We start from the raw sequence: 19,648 nt of genomic DNA, 5'->3' as shown, positions 1-19,648 counted from the left end.
GTACTAAGCTATGCATTGATTTGTTTTCCGGATGTCTTGTTTGCGACTTTTTACTTATGCAAGCCTCTGCTATCATGAGCCGCAACATTTCTTCGTTTGAGAATAATCGCATGTTTTTTTTGTCAGATTCAGGATTAGGCAGAATAACCAGAAGCAGGTAAATAGCTGCTGATACAGTTGGTAAATGTTGCAGGTATTTCTTTCAATGATGTCTGTTCTGGCATTTGAAAGGGCTTTGTCTCTGCAGCATGACGTATTCAAAGCCCATGTATTTTTCTGAACACCAACAGTCGGAGGGGTAATATAAAAGTAGTACAGTGGGTCTGCACTGTTAGGCTCCGTGCTGTTACATTGCCCCTGCAGTTACATAATAAGAACTTAAGTCGCTGTGATTTCTGCCATAGAAAAATTTTCTGGTAATACTTGTCCCTGAATTGGTATTTTCCTGTGCTGCTATGTAAACTTAAGACTGTAATTATTGAGCTTGCTGTACAGTCACAAACAATGAAATGCGAGCACAGGAATATGAACCCGTACATGCAAAATTAAAAATATATTGTTCATGGAGGTCCAATAATGGCCCGCTATTGGTCTATTTGACGATTTATGTTTTCTACATTTGTTACTGGTGTCAAGCTACGCAGCATTTTTTCTTGCATGAAAAGAAACTCTGCTGGTTGTGCAGTCTGGTTAATATATTTGTGATTGCCTTTCATTTGTCTATTACTGTTTATCTATCCTTATCTGTTTATTTATCCTGTTTCTCTATCCTGTTACCTATTTTTCTATCCTTAGTTATTTAGCTTCTTTTTCCAAGTAAAGTTCCCCAAAATAGTGAATATTAAATAATACTGAATAATTTGAGCTGCTAAACACTGGTTACCAGGCAAAACACATAGAGACAGACAATTCCCCAACATAGATTGTTTGTACACTTGAAACAATTTAACAGCATAGTTGTAATGTCACTTTAACAAAGTTCAGAGTTAGCAGAGTTCAGAAGTCACTCACTGACTGAAACTACGAAGACACCAGCTTCTTTTTCATGCGTGACCTTGGGATTCCCAAAGGTTTTGCTGCTGGTCTTTGCCCTTGTGTTACCAATAATACCTGACAAGTATCTTGCCTTACTTGTAATTGAATCAGATGTTGTGTGTGTGCGGATGGGCCATGGATAGTTTCTCCAGTGGGGCGATGAGCTATATTTGCAAACGGGCCTTTAAAATCTTTAAAAGGTACCGAAGCTAGCGGAATTTTTAGGTGTGGGTACTATTTGGGTGTTTCCATAAACGATACACCTAATTCTGCAAGAAGGTCACTAGAAAACATTTGAGGTGGGGGTGTCGTTTCAGTACTTCAAGGTCAGTAGGACTGGTGACGTACATTATTATATGCCCAGTTAACATTTTTGCTGAAATGATCGTGCCAGTTAGCTGTCTTGTGACTTCATAAGAATGAAATGGCAGACCTTGTAAACTATTTCAGATGAGCTGTACATTCATGTTACGTACCAAAAACTGTTGTGAATACCTAAATAAGTGAGGCAATTCCTACACATTTAAAATCTCCATGGCTGTTTGATTGTGGCGTAAGGAATCTGGATGGGACATATCTGCATATAAGTGAGCCATATCAGTTTTGATCTGTTTTGAGCATAGAAACACTGGTATAGTGCACCAAGTGTTGTCTATTATTTAAGAAAAGAGGTAGGTTCTTTCTATATTCTATTCCCAGACATAAAAATCCTTCAATAATGGTCATGAAGCAAGCAGCAACCTTGTTAATGCCTGCAACCTGTCATTGCATGTTAAGCTTGTCACAGACGTCGAAGGGATTACAAAGAGAATAAGCTAGGTTTATAGAATTAATGTTCATAAGTTGGTTACTGTGCGACTGTTGATGGTAAATTATATACGTGACAAGGAACATATATACTTAGACATACTTATTTATACTTATACAGTAATACCTCATTAACTCGAAGTAGTAAAAACCGGGAAATATTTCGAGACAAGCAGATTTTCGAGATAAGCAAAGTAGCGCGAATTGCCATAAAATATCGAGTTCTTTGCGAAAAAGGCGCTACTATTTACTTACCTGTTGCGCTGGCTGCAACAGGAGTTCCCCAGGGAAAGACTTCGCTCTATTCAATTTTTTTATCCCAAAAGCGACCCGCGCTCCCCATTGGGTTTTTCCCCGCACGTCACACCTCTATCTTCTAGTAAACTGTACCTCTGCTGCAGTGCGCATGTCTCTACCATTACATGATGTGCCACAGGGTTGCCTAACCAAGTTGATAAGCCTGTAGGCTCAGATTTCACGTTCGGGGAAAACATCGGCTTTGTGGTACGCATGGCTAAACGAGAAAAAAATTGAGGGTCTTGGGCGCGGCAGCATCGCACGAACCTTGTGAAACGGTCCTCGGTGGCAGAATTTTCGTTCGATTCTCAGTCGAGATTTCGAGATAGCCGCAGTTTGGCCCGAAACTACTTGGAAATAAAGGGCAACAAATACATGGGACTTGTAGGAAATGGTTCAGTGCCGAGGAAAATTTCGACTTAGCCGATTTTTCGAGATATGCGAGTTCGCCTTAAGGAGGTTTTACTGTACATACTTATAATTACTTATACAGTCGAACCTTTTTATGACAAAGTAGTATCGGGGCAGTAAATTAGTTCGCTATATTCGATATTCATTGTAACCAAAGGGGTGAAAATCGGCTCTAATTAATTGGCAATCTGGGTCGTGCAACAATTTTATACAAAAACGCATTGTTCTAGGCTTCACACTCACTATAAACGAGGTAATCCTTATCTGATTTCTTGTGGCATTTCAAGCTAACCAGACCGGAACGTGACATCGTGAAATTACAACAGAAGAAAGTTCGCTCTGCAAAACAGGCCTTCGTTGTTATTTACTTGAAGGAGGATGTGGCCTTCGCCTGGTAACTTTTCACGGTCTGAGCGGAATGAAGTTTTCCACAGTGTCCATGCAATTAAGGGCCTTTTCTACTTGTGCAGTCTTTCAAGCTACTAAAAACTAGCTATTTTGTCCCGCTCCTTAAAACATTTTCCTTTAATATGCTAGCTGTCGAGTTTTGTTTAATGCGGAAACCAAATATTTCTTTGTTATACCTGATTTCCCACAGCTCTCTAGGTTTCGCTTTCGTTATAAAAAGAATAGGTGTCATTGAACAATAGAAGTATGGCCAAACTAACCGCGTATTTGTTCGCTATAGCTGATACTTCGCTGTAGCAATTTTCGCTATTACGAGGTTCGACTGTATATGTAAAAGTCTTATTTGGCATTGTTAAGACCAAAACTTGGGGCTTTTATGAGACCGTCAGAGTTTATTGGTTTGCTTCATCATTGTTCGATGAGCTCAGTTCCTTACACTGTGCTTCTCTCTAGCTTCCTGCTAGGTTTGAATGCTGTGAAATCTACACAGATAAATGGAATTCACCCATATACCTTCTACACCTGCAAAATAATCTGCTTAACTTAGGACTTTGCAGTTCTGTACCTTTCTACTTTTTTTAAAGCAAACTTTGCAGATCGTCTTCAACCCTGTGTGGAGGTATATCGCTTTGTAGGCATCAAAGTTTTTTTACTCTCACTAGACTTCGGGGCCATATCCTATACATTCTACAAAACTACCATCGCACGCCTCAACTATAAGTGTGCATTTCAGCAGAAAGTCATGCAATGACCGTAAAGTTTGCTTGTCTTTTGCATGAGCAAATGTGTGTTTTTCATCTGTCTTGCAGCTTCAAGAGCTTTCAGGTGATGCATCATGTGCAAAGTGCTATTTTCATACAGAAAAACCAAGCTGTGTCGTATCTTCGTCTTATTTTTCTCGTTGCAGACAAGGATGGTCGGCCTTCAAAGCCAGCTCCGCCACCCAAGCCGGCCTCCCTCAGCTGCGCTCTTGAGTCGCGCCAGCATTCCTCGTCTCCGGGAAAAGGTAAGGCCTCTTTCGTCACTCACACGCCGCGGGGGGAAGCGTTCCGAGCACACGGGATGGCTTTTATCCTGTACTACATACAGTAAAGAATGTGTTACGGTACAGGGAAAGTGCTGGCTGAATAGTAAGTGAAAACGGCGGGTCGTTTGCAAGTGATCAGCTGCAACAAACTTTTCTGTATTTCGGCTACTAAGCTTGCCTGAAGAATGGAATGAAATGCACCATATTTTTCAATCAAACTCGCCTGTAATGAATCAATCCTATTGGGATGAACGCTTGCTTGGTCTGGATGGGTAAAAGGTGGGCAACTTTCGTAGTATGAGCTTCATGTTCTAGCAAAAAAGTAAATGCTATGTTTTCACTAATTATGCGTGGGCCAAATTATGTTACTTAGTTTAAAATAATTTTTCTCAACTATCAAATTGCAGTTGCAGTGTGGGTACAGAAAACACCATTAGAACTGTAACCTCACTCACAAAGCAAATAAAAGGTCTCGTGCATCATTCTATGTACATACCACGAATGCTTGCACATGATTGTGCCTACATACATACCATGTGTGTCAATACAACGAATATTCAAGGTTTGAATTAGTGTAATAATGAATGTTCAGGTAATATCGTTAATACTTTGGTTCCCAATGTCCAAATTTATGAGTTGTTTTAAACCTTGTATGTCTCACATTCAATATTTTTACTCTCTCCACCACTGCGGTAGGTATCAATCTGCTAGAATTATTCAAATTCATTAACAAGAAATCCTGCTGTACTAGCTTCCCATTGCACAAGTGTTAACTTCTAAATCTATTTTCAACCCTAGCAGGTGTGGGGCATCCTTGCAAAAGTTCCTGTTACAGATGCTGCCTGTGTACGAATACATAGGCATTACCATTTCATAACTTGATACAACCCTGTAGTGGGCATGTACAAGCAGCCAAAGACGTTGCCATTCCTTCGAACAGTTTAAAAAAAGTGACACATACCCAATTTAATAGGCAAGTTTTTCGTAATTTAGTTTTAAAATACCACTTACAAAATTGGGAACTTAGTATCGTGATACATTGAAATACGAACAATGGAGTGCGTGGCTTTCAATATACATGCCGCGCATTCTGGCAACGTATGTGCAGTAAGAACATTTTAGAAGAGTTCGTGTCCAACCTTGGTATGGAAAGACTCATTTTGTGCGTACACATTTTGGTTTCTCTCGCCGCCGCGTTCGTCGCCCACTCACGTGAGCGTGATCTATCTTTGTCGCTGTGAAAAGTGATAAAGGGCTCATGCAGCCATCTTCCTTTATTTTTTTTTCATTTTGCGCTGAGCGCACAACAGACGATAGAAAGACCATGGTCGTTCTATATCAACGTTGTTCACAAACTCTCTCAACTTGTACCTACTGCACATATGCTGCCCGTCACCAGGATGCACAGCCTGTACCGAAATCCACGAACTGCATTGTTCGTATTTCAATGCATCACAACAGTACATCACGATTTACTTGGGAGGCACTTTTAAACTCGCTTTGAGCTGTGCTGTTTTTTGTGGTAGTACATGTTTTTCTTTGTTATACTTATAATCTGCTCTTTCCCTGCTCTGCAGAGATCCATTTCACCGCGGAAGCGTGCTCCCAGCTGCAGCTGCTGCGCAAGCAGACCAAGGACCTGCGGTTGGAAGTACGCAACCTACGGCGGATGACGCAGACACAGGCCGTCACCGCCCGGGAAATGATCCGAGAGACTTGCCTCAAGATCAAGGTAACGCAGAGAGTTGGCTGAAATGGAGGCTTCCCTCCCGTCTTGTTTCTGGCCATAGAGCATGGATAGACACTGAGTGAACCCCTTTAAAGGGGCCATGCAGACAAAAAACACGTTTAGATCATTCGAAAGATTCCCTCGTTAGAACCACACTGACCCCACTTTTAACATGCATTTCGATCAAATGAGCTATACAATTAGGAAAAAAGGAAATGGCCATGCGACCCACTAGGTCATTTCCCACAAGAGAACCTATGGTGTCATATGCCCAGCTGTGTGATTTGCTGAAGCCGGCAAAGGCAAACGCAAATCGGGCAGGGCTTATAAGCTTTCCGAACAAGTTACTTGCTTTAAATGTGACGCATACACTACAATCTCGTTATAACAAAGTATCGGGACAGCAATTTAGTTCGTTATATCCAATATGCGTTGTAATAGTAGAGCTAAAAATTGGTTCAAACCATTCGGTAATCTGGCTCCCACATTATCCTTGATATAAAAACGCCGTATTTTATTCCTCGAACCTACTACAGTCTAGTCCAGTTATAACAATATCCAAGTGCCAAGGAAATCCCATCGTTAAAACCGATAATTGTTATAAGCGGGTTGCGAAATAAAAAGACGCAACAGAGCTCAAAACATTTTATTCGCATGCCAGCAAGGTCGCACTACTACTAATTTGCGGAAAAGAAGCCTCAGTCGGTCACCTTTGTTTGCCGCGTGTGAAGCTAGCGGAAATCTTTTCCAAGAGCATCTATAGAAGCTTCACCTAACTAAGGTAAGTGCCCTTGGCGGAAGTGGAGCCAAAGTCCCCGAGGGACTGTGTCACGCATTGGCCCTCCTACGAAGACACTATACCTGAGTAGGCTGCGGAACCACGTCATTAGAGTCGCTACTGTTGCACTTTCGGTGCACAATATAATCGAATTCAATCGTTGTAACCAATATCGTGGCACTGGAGCATTGTAATAAGCGGTTTATTTCACCATAGAAGGAATACAAATGTTAACGGTGCCGTAGCTGTTCATTCTTATATCCGATATATTGCTATAAACGGTATTGTTATAAGTGGGCTCGACTGTATAAACAACGTAACCTTTACGTTTCTCCTTGTGACATTTCAAGCTCAATGAACCAGAACGTGAAACGGTAAATTACAAGAGAACAAAGTTCATTTTGCAACACAGACCTTTGTTCCTATTTTTTCGAGGCAGGATGCGATCTTTGTCCACTGGCTATTCACAGCACTGAGCAGGATGCAGTTTTCCAGTGTCCGCCAACAAAGAAGCCTTTTCTACTTCTGCAGTTTCTTGGGCCGGGAGTTTTTCCAAGTAGCTTTTCAGCCTACTGACTAAATATTTCTTCATTATATCCGACAGCGCGTGCAGCATTCACAGTTTCACTTTTGTTATAAAAGAATAATTGAAATGAAGCGGGACCAACCAAAGTTCGTATGTAGTTCGCTATAGCCAATAATTCGCTAGATCAGTATTCCTTGCAACGAGGCTCAACTGTATTCATTTTATAGCCGTAACCATGACCGCTGCTGTTGATACCAGGCGCACTATGCTTGTTTTAGCTGCACAGCTGCCGGTCGCTATGGAGTTGTCTCACATGACATCAACCAATTGGCTCAAGCGACGCTGTCTTACGTGACCCTGTTTGCCGAGCATACGACATGTTTTATGAAAAGATTACTTTCTACCGTAACAAAAACAAGCAAGGTGAAAATATGGTCAAAAACAAAGCAACTGCGGAAAATGGTCCGCGGCTCCGTATGGTAGCGCCATCTGGGGGGTCTCACGGTAAGCAAGGCTGTAGGGCCTAATGATGCAGTGGAAGTTTGTTTGAATACCCGCCGCTGTGTCTTCATGTCAGACGTCATGACAACACACAATTTGCGGAAGATCAAAATTTAACCTGAATCGATTAATTTCTGAGTGAATACGGCATCTTTTGCTGCCGCGCAAGCACTGGGGGCACTATACAATGCGAAATCTCTTGAATCAAACAAACTTGTATTTTGTCTGCGTGTCCCCTTTTAGATTATTTTTATCTCGTTCAAACCGTTGTAGCCTTTAACTGCTCTGAGAAAGAACCGTGTGCATGCCAAAGTAGGCTCGTTTATGTTGGCAGACCTACAAAAATTGTTTGTTCTCCATTGACACCACCAACACCTAACTGTTGTGGTAAAACATGCGTTTATTGCTTTCACTGCAAGCAACGTGCAACTGTTCCTCTCCGTGGCGGAATGCGCTGTTTCTGCGATGGCGTGCGCTTACAGCGTCCCGCCACGCATGTTGAGTTACGAAGCCAGTGGGTATCGGGTAACCTTGTTTTCGCGCCACGCGCTCTCTTTGGGAAACGGCGATAGACATGCCGGCACTCACCCCACACCACCCCCTTATGCAGAAAGAAGCCCTCAAGGGTCAAACAGATGAGCAGAAAAGCACACGTACCCGCGCGCGTCACCGCCCTGAGAACCAGTAAGGCTGCCGGATGATTCGTCGCGTCAGCTACTCCCGCATGCATCCAACCTGCTAGATATTTTGCGGAGCCGCTTCAGAAACCAGATCTCTCGGACGTACATGTGTCTCCGGTTTCAGGATTGAGGAAAATTGGTGAACCGAACCGGGTGTCCAAAGTGGGTGGTGTAGGGCGCAGACGGGCGCATCGAAGGTTGTTGTGGACGCATTACGTGATGCGCGCAGAGGTTTGGTGTCTCCTGGTAGAGGGCGTGTGATGGCTTCAGTCGGTTGATGGAGACGCGGACGTCCTTGCTACTGATTTGTAGGGTGAAGGTTTTTTTTGTTGCGATGAATGACATGGTATAATCCAGTGTAAGGTGGTTGTAAGGCAAAAGGTGAGGCCTCTTCTCAGCACTCGCATCCCGCGGAGTTTCATCGCGACACTGTCGTGGACACGCTGGCACCGACACCACACTGCTACACAGACCTACAGCAATACAGCTGCTTGCACTTCTGACGTGGCAGTAAAAGGGTGTATTTAAGATTGTATTGATCATTAGAGTACTTCAGTTAGCGGACTTTAAGGTGTGAGTAAATCACCAACTATTTCCACCCACAGGGTAATAGTAAGCTCACTTGCAGAATCGCTAGTATGATGAACTGCAGAGTGTTTATGTGGTTTATGTAATATCTGAAAACTGAAAGATTTTGTCATATCACTACAGCAACCTAGGTTGCACTTTTCTAGAAAATTGAAAAAAAAAAGTCAGAAGACAGTATACAACAAAAAAGACAAATATAATCACCCATTCAGCCTTTTTGCTGTAGTCATAGCACGTACAGGGCATGTAACAAGGTTACGTCCCTATTGAAAATTCATATCAAAGTAGATGAATATGAACATCTTTGACAGCACTCTGTGTGGTTGGGTTAAACTTGAGGAAGAGGCACATACAACAACGAAGGGTGTTTCTTTCAATAAATGCCCTTGGTTGGTGTATTTGCCCCTTCTCCATATCAAAGTATTTTTGCACTCACCGTTTAGGATGTTATACATCTGTACAGCGGGCTGCTAAGCCAAAGGAAGTGCAATACTGGTTCACTGTTATGTAGAATTCGACGGTCGTTATGTTTGCGTAACATGTCATAGCAGCCCTAATAATGTAGTACTGTTTCTTCTGCCATTGAAGCAAAATCTTTACCTGAACAAAGATGCATGTTTCTCCTCCTTATTTTTTTATTAGAAGAAAACTGCAGACTGTACAGAGTCAAACATTGGTATAACCAAGTCATAAAAAAGAGCCCTTTACTTCGTTGTAAGTATTGGAAATTTGTTGTGTCCAAATTCTGTATTTGGCATGCAGAAATGTTACCAGTGCACTTTTCAGTAATAAGGGCGCATTTGGAACGGCACTTTATTTTATCTGAGAGTGATATGTTACTGTACTTTGCATGTATTTGGTAGTCAGAGCTGGCCTTACACCACAATCATAATTTCATAGGAATTGTATGCATCGCGTGCCCCAGTCGATTTTGTGCAGCGAGCACTTCGAGGTTGCTTCGGACTTCAATCTTGGCTTCAGTATCACTGCGTGGGTGCCCCTGCTAGGTTAAAAAGGTGTCTGGCACAGCGAGTCAGCATAACGAAAGTCTTTCAAAGTTACACTGTTAGGATTGACCCTTTGAGAGATTACACTGGGCATTACGTTACTTATCATTTGTAACTTCATTATAATGTAGATTGTTATATCATTGCTTTTCTGTATTCAGTATCAATATTCTTCAGGAGAACAACCACAGTTTGTCTAGGTGTCATATTTGAGAAGTGACGTGTTAGTAGGGGCTACGTAACTGAACCAAATTGTATCAGACATATTTACAACGTGGGCTGCATCCACAACATAAAAGTATCTCTTCTGATAGAAAGCCCTTCTTGCCACAAAGATTACTTTGTTCCCAATAATAAATGATAACTGCTTGTGTATTACTGAATACCGCATGTTCAGTCACAGAGCCTCAAAAGCTGGCTGTTCGTGTTGTTGGGCCCAGGTGATGCTTGCTGCTGTTCAAGTGGGTGAAGACCAGGTTTGTGCAGAACGACTCCGGGTGTCTAGGGAAGAAGACCTCTACAGACAAGATGTCACACGTCTCGAGAAAGACCTGTCGTAAGCATAGCGATGCTTTTTATGCCTGGCTGGAGCTTGGATTGAAGCATGAAGTTGTCACCAATCGTTAAATGGCGAGCAACGTGGTCAGTGCTACGGCCACTGCTTTTATTGCCCTAGGCTATAAGGCATGGCGGGGGCCAAAGTATTCGTAGTGGTTGCTGCAGAATTCTTGCAGAAACGCGCTTGGTACACACATCCAACGTGTGCATGAAATAGTAAGGTGGAACCCGGATAACACGACTTTCAAGGGACCTTGCGAAAGCATCGTAGGACCATGGTGCGAAGTAAAGGTAAATGCCGGGCTAGTAGACGGTCTCATGGAATAGGTGCAATAAGAAGTTATGTAAACTACTATATTTAGTGAATTTAATAATCTGTGAACCGCTAGCTAAAATCCCAAGTTTCTTAAAAAATATAAATGCCTATTTTGTGCCTTCTTCCCCTCCACGAAATCTGCGGTAGCCTACCCGCCATGCGCCGTCACCACAAAACCCCCATGTGTGGCGCTAGCCCACCAGCCGTGAATCTTGCATGTGCAATGTAAGCTTGGAAGGCTAACATGGCTAAGCAAATTGAGAGGGGAAAAGGGGGGAGTGTGCAACTGCCAAAGCCAAGCGAAATGAACGGCACTATGAAGTGGCGATAGGAAGAGAGGAACGGGAAAGGTGGGAAAAAGAGGAAGAAAGCGACAATGCAGCTTTGAAAGCCACGTCATCAGCAGGGATCAAGTTGTGAAACTGTAAAAACTGGGAAGAACGTACCGTGGGGCGATGCGGAAGTTGAAACAATGGACAACGAGAAAGAGACTCATGAAAGGGAAACATTGGATCGAAAGGGTAAGGAAAACGGGTGTTCTGTCATCACCGTGGGGTTGCGGTGTATGTGTTTTCACGTTTGTCAGCTAGATGGGAGCTTCAAATTCGCGGTTTGCCGGCCACAGAGATTTTGACTTCTTACAGATGGCGCATTCGCATACCACTTGGGGCCATCGAAGATTAACTCCCACCCACCAGTATTTGCCTGCTGCCTCAAGTGTGTTCAGCAAGTGATTTGACTCACCGCGGACGGTTTACCTGTGCACATGAAGCAGAATCAAACGAAGGTTAAGAAATAAAGATCGTGACAAGGTGGCGAAACGGCGTAAAGGGCAGGAGAAATGCTGGTTTATCCGTGCCAGCATCTGTTGTATGAAGCGACCGCGTGTTCCCAACCGTTCTATTAACGGAGTTTTAAATGCGGAGCATTTCTTAGGCTCGCGATGTCACTCGTCGATGTTGTCGGCGCCGTCCACACGCTCACTGCGCATGCGCGTCGCGTCGAGGCGCAGGTGCGCGTCTCTCTCCCGTACCCTCCTCGCTCTCAACAACAGGTGCGGCGGTGCGGGAGGAGCGCGTGTACCCCGTGCGTTCCGTCGTTCTCAACAACAGCTGCGGCGGTGCGGGGGGAGCGCGTCTGTGCGCGCATGCGTCGTAGCTACCCGTGCGCTGCGTCGCGCTCAACAGTAACGGCGGCAGGGCGTGTACACGTGATAACGGCGTGGTGCGTGCGTGGAAAGTTCGCGCGCTTGTGTACGGAAGTGTGCGCATGCGCGTCTCTCCCCCGTACTCCTCTCCCTGGAACGCAGGCGGTGTGTATATAAGCGGCGGAGCGCGCGTTCGGAATTCAGTCAAGGGCGTCTTTGCTTGGCTTTCGCTTGACTTGACGCTTTGCTTGACGGCACCAAGCAATAAAGACAGACTTTAACTTTACACTCCTTGCCTTCGCTTCTCCTTCATTCAATAAATAAGAATAATAAAGACGAAATAACAATTAAGCTTTCCCAAACCATACCCAATTACGCAACATTCACAGGATACCCCCACCACTCTGCGACGCATTTACTCGAGTTCCCCCCGTGGGAAGATGCGGGCGGGTTTTTTTTAGTGCATAATTTTTATGGTAGTTTGCTGGGACACTGCTGATCCGTCCTAAGAAGCGGTCATCATAAAACTGAGAGACGTATAATCGCGGTTCTACTGTATTAGTGTGAGACTTTAAGGATGCTTTATAGGGATGTCTATCCAGTGAAGTTGAGATAATGATTTCGTAGCATGCTTCTTTTTTGTTTTGCTTTGCTGATAGTTTGATTCTTGATTTAGTGGCCAAAGATTTACATTTAACTTGGCAAATATTTGCAGTATTACTTACTGCTTTTAATTTATACAACGGAGTTTTCAATAGATGTGTGTTGTCCTGGTGTCTTTTAGTGGTGCTTTTATTACGTGCTACACTATGTAATGGGACTGGAAGGTAATTGGGTCAAGTCATATTTTCTTGTATTCCTGTGCACAATGTATTGTTTCTTTTAAACATTATATTTAGGTTGATTTTCTTGAACTTAAAAGTGGCTGTCGCAAAGCACTTTGGAAGTTTGCGGCATTGAATTATTTCTTGTTATATTTATCTCCTACCTCCTTGTCCGCGCTTTTACGCCGGTAGGTATTTATGGTTGCAAAAAAATTCAGTGTTGTATCACCTCACCAGTGAATCTCTTGAAAAACGTAAAATTCCTGATGATAAAAAACTAAAAATGTTAGTAAGCATCTAAAGGGCAGTGTTTGTGCGGATTATCGGATGCTTATACTTTCGTTTTTTCGTTGCAGCGACCTCGAGAGTCAAGTTGAAGAGCTGAGGGGCAACGTGATCAATCGTCGCTGCCGAGTGAACATGAGCAACGTTGAGAGCATGGCTCTGGTCCTCAGCAGGGCCAGCAAGACAGTAGCAGACCTGAAAGGCAAGTCTTCCTTGGCGTGTGCTCACAGTGGCATTTTGTCGCCCTCATTTCATGTTCTTAGTGATGTGGCACGAAGTGGGCAACCAGTTGAAAACTGCTGGAATAAACAGCAGCCTTCTTGCTGCTTCAACTTGCATGGGCTAAATATGGTGCAGGCAGACATTATTTGCTATGAAACCACCAGAATATTTTTGGAGTCTGCAAAGGAGAAATGTGATATTTGATTCAGGTCGCAAAAAACGGTTTAACAAACTGACAGCAAATACGGCAGTCATACATGCTCCGCTGACCATCGGGGCCTTGGGGCAGAGCTGGCCTCATTCCAGACGTAATCAAAAATCTTACAGTTTGTCATTGAGTGAGAACTCTCACGCTGAGGGGGGCCAAGAGCCATTGTGGGAATGTAGTGCCATGTCGCCAGAATGTATGTCGAAGCATGCCTATTGCCCTCCAGCAGTACAAGTCTGCACAAGTACTAAGTAACACAAGCCACGAGTAGCCATTGGCAGACTCGGAAAAGCTTCCTGCATATTTTGCTTGTGCATCGATATCAAGCCTCAAGTTCTAGAATTACGGATTGTTAGTTATTTGGTTTTCAGTCGAACTGGAAGACACAAAGGCACCAACACTTAAACATAGGCATTAAATTGTCCCATAAAGCTTCTGGACTAACGATGATCCATTGGCTTAATTCAGCAACCCACTGCGGTGGCTCAGTGGGTACGACGTTGTGCTGCTGAGCCCAAGGACGTGGGTTCAAGGCCTTGCCGTGGCGGCCGCTTTTCTGACGGAGGCGAAAAGTGAAAACGCCCGTGTGTTCGACATTTATCCCCAGGTGGTCAAATTAATACGGAGCCCTCCACTACGACGCGCATAATAACCTGAGTAGTTTGAGCATGTTAAACCTTATCATCATCATCAGCTTAAGTCGACAAACTCACTGCTCACAATCATGTTCAATGGCCACTGCCGCTTCTATGCATGGAAAAGAATACATGAAAACTGGGAATATTCACTAAAAAAGCGCTGCTACTGGCTGGGTCGAATCATGTAAACCCAATTTTTTCCCTGGCAGTGAACGCCAAGGAAGAAAAGTGAATCACGACGGAAATTAAAGCCGAGTGTACATAACATTTGTCCTTATTTTGTTCTTCGCTCTAGTTTCCCCTGACAATTGTCCGCAGTTTTGCCGTTTCGCGTTCGCCAACTGCTTGCGCCATGTCAGTGCGTATGCTGGCCAGCGTGTCCCATTTCACTGCTGGCTAGCGGTTGTTTTCCGGTAGTTGGTGGAACTAGAAGGCTAGGTTGAACTTTAGAGAAATCATAACCGTCAGGGATGCTCGGTAACATGACTGACGATCTCACTCTGCACTCGAAACCAAACTTCAGGCTAATAATTAGCAATCCTATGGGTGCCGATTTTGAAAATAGGCATTTGCTGGCTCTTGAGCAAAATGCTTAAATAGGCATTTGTAAGCACTATAAAAATACTACAAAAGCCCTTCTTAACCTCAAATTTGATCTCATATATTAAAGTAATGCGATAGGAGTACGTGCACGGAACAAGATAGGAAGTTGCCTGAAATCCCGTGGTCTGTAATGATGTTGAGAGAAAGTGAAGTGGTGCACACGTCTGAGGTGTGAAAACTAGTGTTTTCAACAGCAGAGCTCTTTAGTTGCGTCCGCTTAGTGGAATCAGTCGGATTAAATGGGCGAACCTAAGAAAAGCCAAGTTAAAGCTTGTGAAGACGACAAGCTCCGCTGTTTCCTCACTTCTCATCTCAATTGTGAAGGTGGCAAATTTTTTTTGCTTTTCTTCCCTTATCGATATTTTGTGTCGTGTTTTTTTGGTTAATACCTTGGTTCATCATTATATTCCTACTAAGCTTTCAGTCTTTAGTTTTTTAGTTTGAGTGGATACAAGGCAACTTTTCAATAAATACATGAACCCTTGCATAAGGAAAAAAACGTAATCGTCTTTGAAGTGCAGACTCCTTCAAGAACGAATTTTTTTACTTTAGTGTTGAGAATTGGGAATATGATTATTTGTACGTTTGCCCGATGTAGAATTTGAGATTATGTAGCGACAAACAAACTCTGCGTGCATCCTTGTGCTAAAAAAATCTAACCCGCGCTCGACCTCTAGCACTTCTCTTTGAGTGAATTTTGTGCTGTGGGACCTTCCTGTCTTTTTTTCTACCTTCTGCATTACAAGTATACAATACAAAAAAGTGTAAATAACAAAGTGGCGGTATTCACTCCATGTTGGAAATAGATTTCAATATAATTTTACATCTGTCAATTTTTCTAAAAATCTGTGCGAGAATAACAAAGCTCCTGTCAAAAGTTGCTTCACACTTTGTTGTAAAACATTGTGTGCATTGTAATTTGTATTCTCTTCTTGACACTTTTCAGCGCGGTTTCCAAATCTACAAGACAGCCTGAAATCAGTTATGGGAGCAGAAATGGAAGTTGTTGTTAGGGAGGAAAAGTGAGTAAACGTTTTGCTTTCTTTTTTGGTTCTCTAGTTGCGATAAGCTTTCTCATGGAAACATTAACAAAATTTTTTTGAACGCCACAAAGGGCACATCAGTGTTTAAACAAAACCTTCAGTTTCACTCTTTTAAAATTTGGCTTGTTGTTAGTGCAGAGTTGGTTAAATGGTAATGAATATTTACAAATGATATTCAAATAGACATTATTTTTCCCGCTACTGTTTGCCCCTTTCTGGAGAAACATGAAATAACTGTGCCTGCAGCAGCATGCTAGTTCCAAAAACTACGTTGCGTAAACGAAAGTTACCGCTAGACCAATGACAGCAAGTCATGCAAACTTGAATTACTTGTTTTACAGATGTGGTATCTGCTCTTAACTACATTGGGACAGCTGCATCAACAAGCGTCCTAATCATGCTTTGTTGCATTTCATTTCAGATTTCTCAAGGAAGAACCAGAAAGGCTAGAAAACGCACTTAGGAGGTGCAAGAAACTCACAGGAACTCTAGTCACATTGAAAAGGTTAGCAGCAGATTTTATGGGCCTTTTATGACTTGCCATTTAAAGCAGCTTGCATCTAGCAAATTGCAAGAAATTTCAAAAACAAAAATGTGAAAAAGTTGGTGAATGTGGTAACAACTTTAATGTTGAATGTGTGCGAGATGCGGGAAATTCGAGCAAAATCATGTCACACCCCTTTCAAGAGCATTAGGGTGTGTGGACATTTTTAAATCGCCCATTAGAGCAGAGTAATTTTTGTTTACCAGGTGCTTATGCCTGAGCCATTTGAGGATGACACCTGCAACAGTTTTAAACAGTGATACTAAGAAACCTTCTTGAACTTATGTGCATTCACTATAATGTTCTGAGACAGCAGCCACCAGAGCTATGGAGATAACGAGTACAAATAAGAGATGGGTGAACTTTAGGGTCTGGTGGTAGAACGACTAAAAAGTGGCTGCGCTTAAATCATTAGTGGCACACCTGTGCTTATTCCCTCAATCTTCATCACTGAACCCATTGAAACACTCATTGCTATCGCTCACTGAGATAAGTTGGAGCGTTTTGACCGCTATTTTTTTCTAAGCTTTAAGTCGCGTCACCGGTTCCCTGGTTAGAAGGTCAGGTGGTGGTTTATTTCCTCATGTTCAGATCCATCTTGGCATGTGTAGATTCCGTGATGCTTAAAGCATACTGGGATAATATCATTCAAATGAGTCACTGAAGACTCAGACACAAAACTTAGTACGTACTGGCACGACCGCTTGAGAAATTTTCCTTTGGTGGTGAGATCCCATTCAGAGAACAAAGGTGCTTGGCAAACAAATCCTGAAGGCATTCTTGAAAGCTTCAGCCAAGACTTGTTTAGAGGCTTATTGTTTGCATGCATGCAGAACTTTAAAACCCTAAATGTCTTATCGGCAGTTTCTTGGCAGAATGTCCTGACTGCTTCTCAATAGTTTCACAATGGCTTCACTTTATCTTTCAAATAGAACCGTACTGGTATCTTCATCGTGTAAGCGTGAAAGGAACAAGGTCGAACGAAGTGTACGGGACACGGGACTCATTTGTCCTTCCTTTCGCGCTCAGTTACACCACGAATGACCAACTCGCCCAACGAACTACTCTTATGTCGTATCTCCAGTTTTGATTCAAATCGGAACACCAGAGGTGTCCGGATGAGATTTGTCGACGATTTCTTTCGATATAGGGCTGTGATGTTGTGGGCATATTCTTGGGACTGTCATGGTGTGAATAGATTTTTAAATGCTGATGCACAATAGGCCATTTATCTTCTCACACTAAAGAAAATGAAAACACCATAACTTGTTTCTCGTATCACACTGAAGTAAATAAGGGTTGAATGAACCTACTTAAAATGAGTAACTCTAAATGAAGTTAAACGTAAGCATTTGAGCAGAAATTCCTTGGCACCGAGAGGAGGAAAGTGGGGGGTAACAACCATCTCACAGTATCTGGTATGGATGCTTGCAGTCGGTTGGCAATGGGGGCTGTGGCTAGCAGTGAGCGGTGCAGCAGTAGCAGACCAGCAGGAATCGGCGTCGATGTATGTGCTTCACCAGTGCCTGACCTTAAGGGGCTGGCAAGTGCAAAGGTGATTTGCTTGGGCCGAAACTACTTTGGAGAACATGCAGTGGATTCGGTCTTGTACCCTGGCATTGTGGTTGACTGCTGGCTGCATGCTGCTGCCGCAAACCGGGTTTTCTATGGTGAGGCTGCTTCTAACGTCTACATCTTTACCTCCTTCTCGAGACATAATGAATAGTCATCATCTGAAGCCTGGTTTATGTTTCCCTTCTTTCATGCCTTGGCCAGCCTTGCCTCTGCACCTTGTGGCTTTTTCTTCGCCTTGATGCCACCAGGTTTTGTTTTGGTATTGCCACATGTATCTTCGTCTCGGTACTCTCACTACTCATTTGAATACAGGAACATTTTTTTAGAAGGAACATCCCGGCTTCTGAAGCCCTTCTAAAAAATGTAATTTTAATAGGACATGTGATGGTTTTGTAAGGGTCTTAGCATGGTAAAATATTTATACAAGACAAAAGCAGCACGTTGTGTGATGGGCAACAACACAGTGGAGGTATTCTTTTTGAACTTTATGGTATATATAACTTAGTGCATGAGTTTAACGAACCTCATTAACCTATTGCTGCTGATCCTGAACATCTTGTGAACCACTTTACAGAAAAAATGACCTGTTGACTGTTTTTTAACCTGGTCTTATATGAAAGCTACGATTCAGGGCAGAAATTTGGGCTTGTTGGTGATGGGACTTCGACATGGTAAAAAAGCGCACTAAAACGAGGACACAAGAAAAAGGGCCTAGCGCTCGTCCCGTGTCACCGCATTTTTCTTGTGTCCTCGTTTTAGTGCGCTTTTTTACCATGTCGAAGAAAGCTACGAGTACTGCAGCTGAGGTTCAATCTGCTGTGAGTTATGTATAAATTATTAATTTCATACCAGAAATGATACTAATATTCTATTAATATACACTGCATTAAAGTACATGAAGTCTTTAAATTATTTATGACTTTTTTATTCTACGACTAAGCAGAACAGAGATGGCAGTTTGTGTCTGTCATATTTGCGTAAATGTATCTTAGCATCCCTTGAGACTGCCGCTATCACATCGCAGGTTGGCGTCAGTGCAAGAACAGAGGCACACGGGGGGAGCCCATTCGCTTCCCGAAAAGGCAGCATCAGCCGATGGACCCTACTCCGACGGAGAGGCACACACTGCCCGGGTGAGCTCTCATCTTAGTTGCACTTGATTTGGCTTTTAAGTTACTTATGACTGACAATGACTCTATAAAGTAGTAACCAGAATAAGTAACTCAGATTGTTGCACTTCAGTCGAAGCTGTTTTGACGTCTAGTTTGATATTGCACTGTACAGCTTTGCATAGGTGGGCACTGTTGTCTTGCTTAAGGGGTGTGTTGCAAATCTTGGTTTTTCAAGCCTGTTCGTTTCTGAATACTTTGCAATAATGAATGAAAAGGGCCAAAGTTTGATGAATTTTTGCCAACAAATGCATGTTTTTACAAAGGTGATGACAAATTGTTAATGACAGTGCAATTTTAGTGGACACGATGTTGCTGCTTCTGAACTGAAAAACATGGTGTACCTTGTCGAAAAATACTGGTCATCGTCGATCAGTAAGAGCCGGCTTAGAGTGCTAACACATAATGCCTCCTCTCTTTAAATTTAGCTGCAATTTCTGCCTTGTTTTCTTTCTTAGCAGCTCATTAATAGCATTTATTGTTAGCTACCATGAAAACCTGCATATAATATGAGGATTTTTCTGGCACACTGTAGCATATCAAACTGGCGCCTCGTTTTTGAAAAGATTTCGTCACGTTCTTGCTTATTTGTCACACTTGCGCAGAACCATTGAGCGGTTTGTGAGGCTCATTTGCACGGTATTTGCCGATATCTTAACTATTTTCCTGTGCTTATCTGCAAGATAAAATGTATTCTGCATGAGGCTAGTGGCCTTCAAAGG

The 19,648-nt window shown here is 42.9% G+C and overlaps 1 protein-coding gene across 22 annotated transcripts in view; it reads left to right on the top strand.

Annotated features, from left to right (window-relative positions):
• Positions 1-19,648, top strand: part of LOC144168811 (coiled-coil domain-containing protein CG32809) — a 119,106-nt gene that overhangs the window by 69,194 nt on the left and 30,264 nt on the right. For all 22 annotated transcript variants that reach the window (XM_077697789.1, XM_077697792.1, XM_077697800.1 and 19 more), the window contains 7 exons: positions 3,866-3,964; positions 5,563-5,717; positions 10,235-10,350; positions 12,996-13,126; positions 15,542-15,617; positions 16,060-16,143; positions 18,782-18,890. In XM_077697789.1, coding sequence (XP_077553915.1) covers positions 3,866-3,964; positions 5,563-5,717; positions 10,235-10,350; positions 12,996-13,126; positions 15,542-15,617; positions 16,060-16,143; positions 18,782-18,890 — 770 coding nt within the window. The remainder of the gene's footprint in view (positions 1-3,865; positions 3,965-5,562; positions 5,718-10,234; positions 10,351-12,995; positions 13,127-15,541; positions 15,618-16,059; positions 16,144-18,781; positions 18,891-19,648) is intronic.

The sequence above is a fragment of the Haemaphysalis longicornis genome, unplaced genomic scaffold (genome assembly GCF_048455015.1).
Source record: "Haemaphysalis longicornis isolate Haplotype H1 unplaced genomic scaffold, Haemaphysalis longicornis Haplotype H1 scaffold_2, whole genome shotgun sequence".
NCBI lineage: Eukaryota > Metazoa > Arthropoda > Arachnida > Ixodida > Ixodidae > Haemaphysalis > Haemaphysalis longicornis.
The sequence above is the reverse complement of the archived record's forward strand: the minus strand, read 5'-3'. Positions and strand labels throughout refer to the sequence as shown.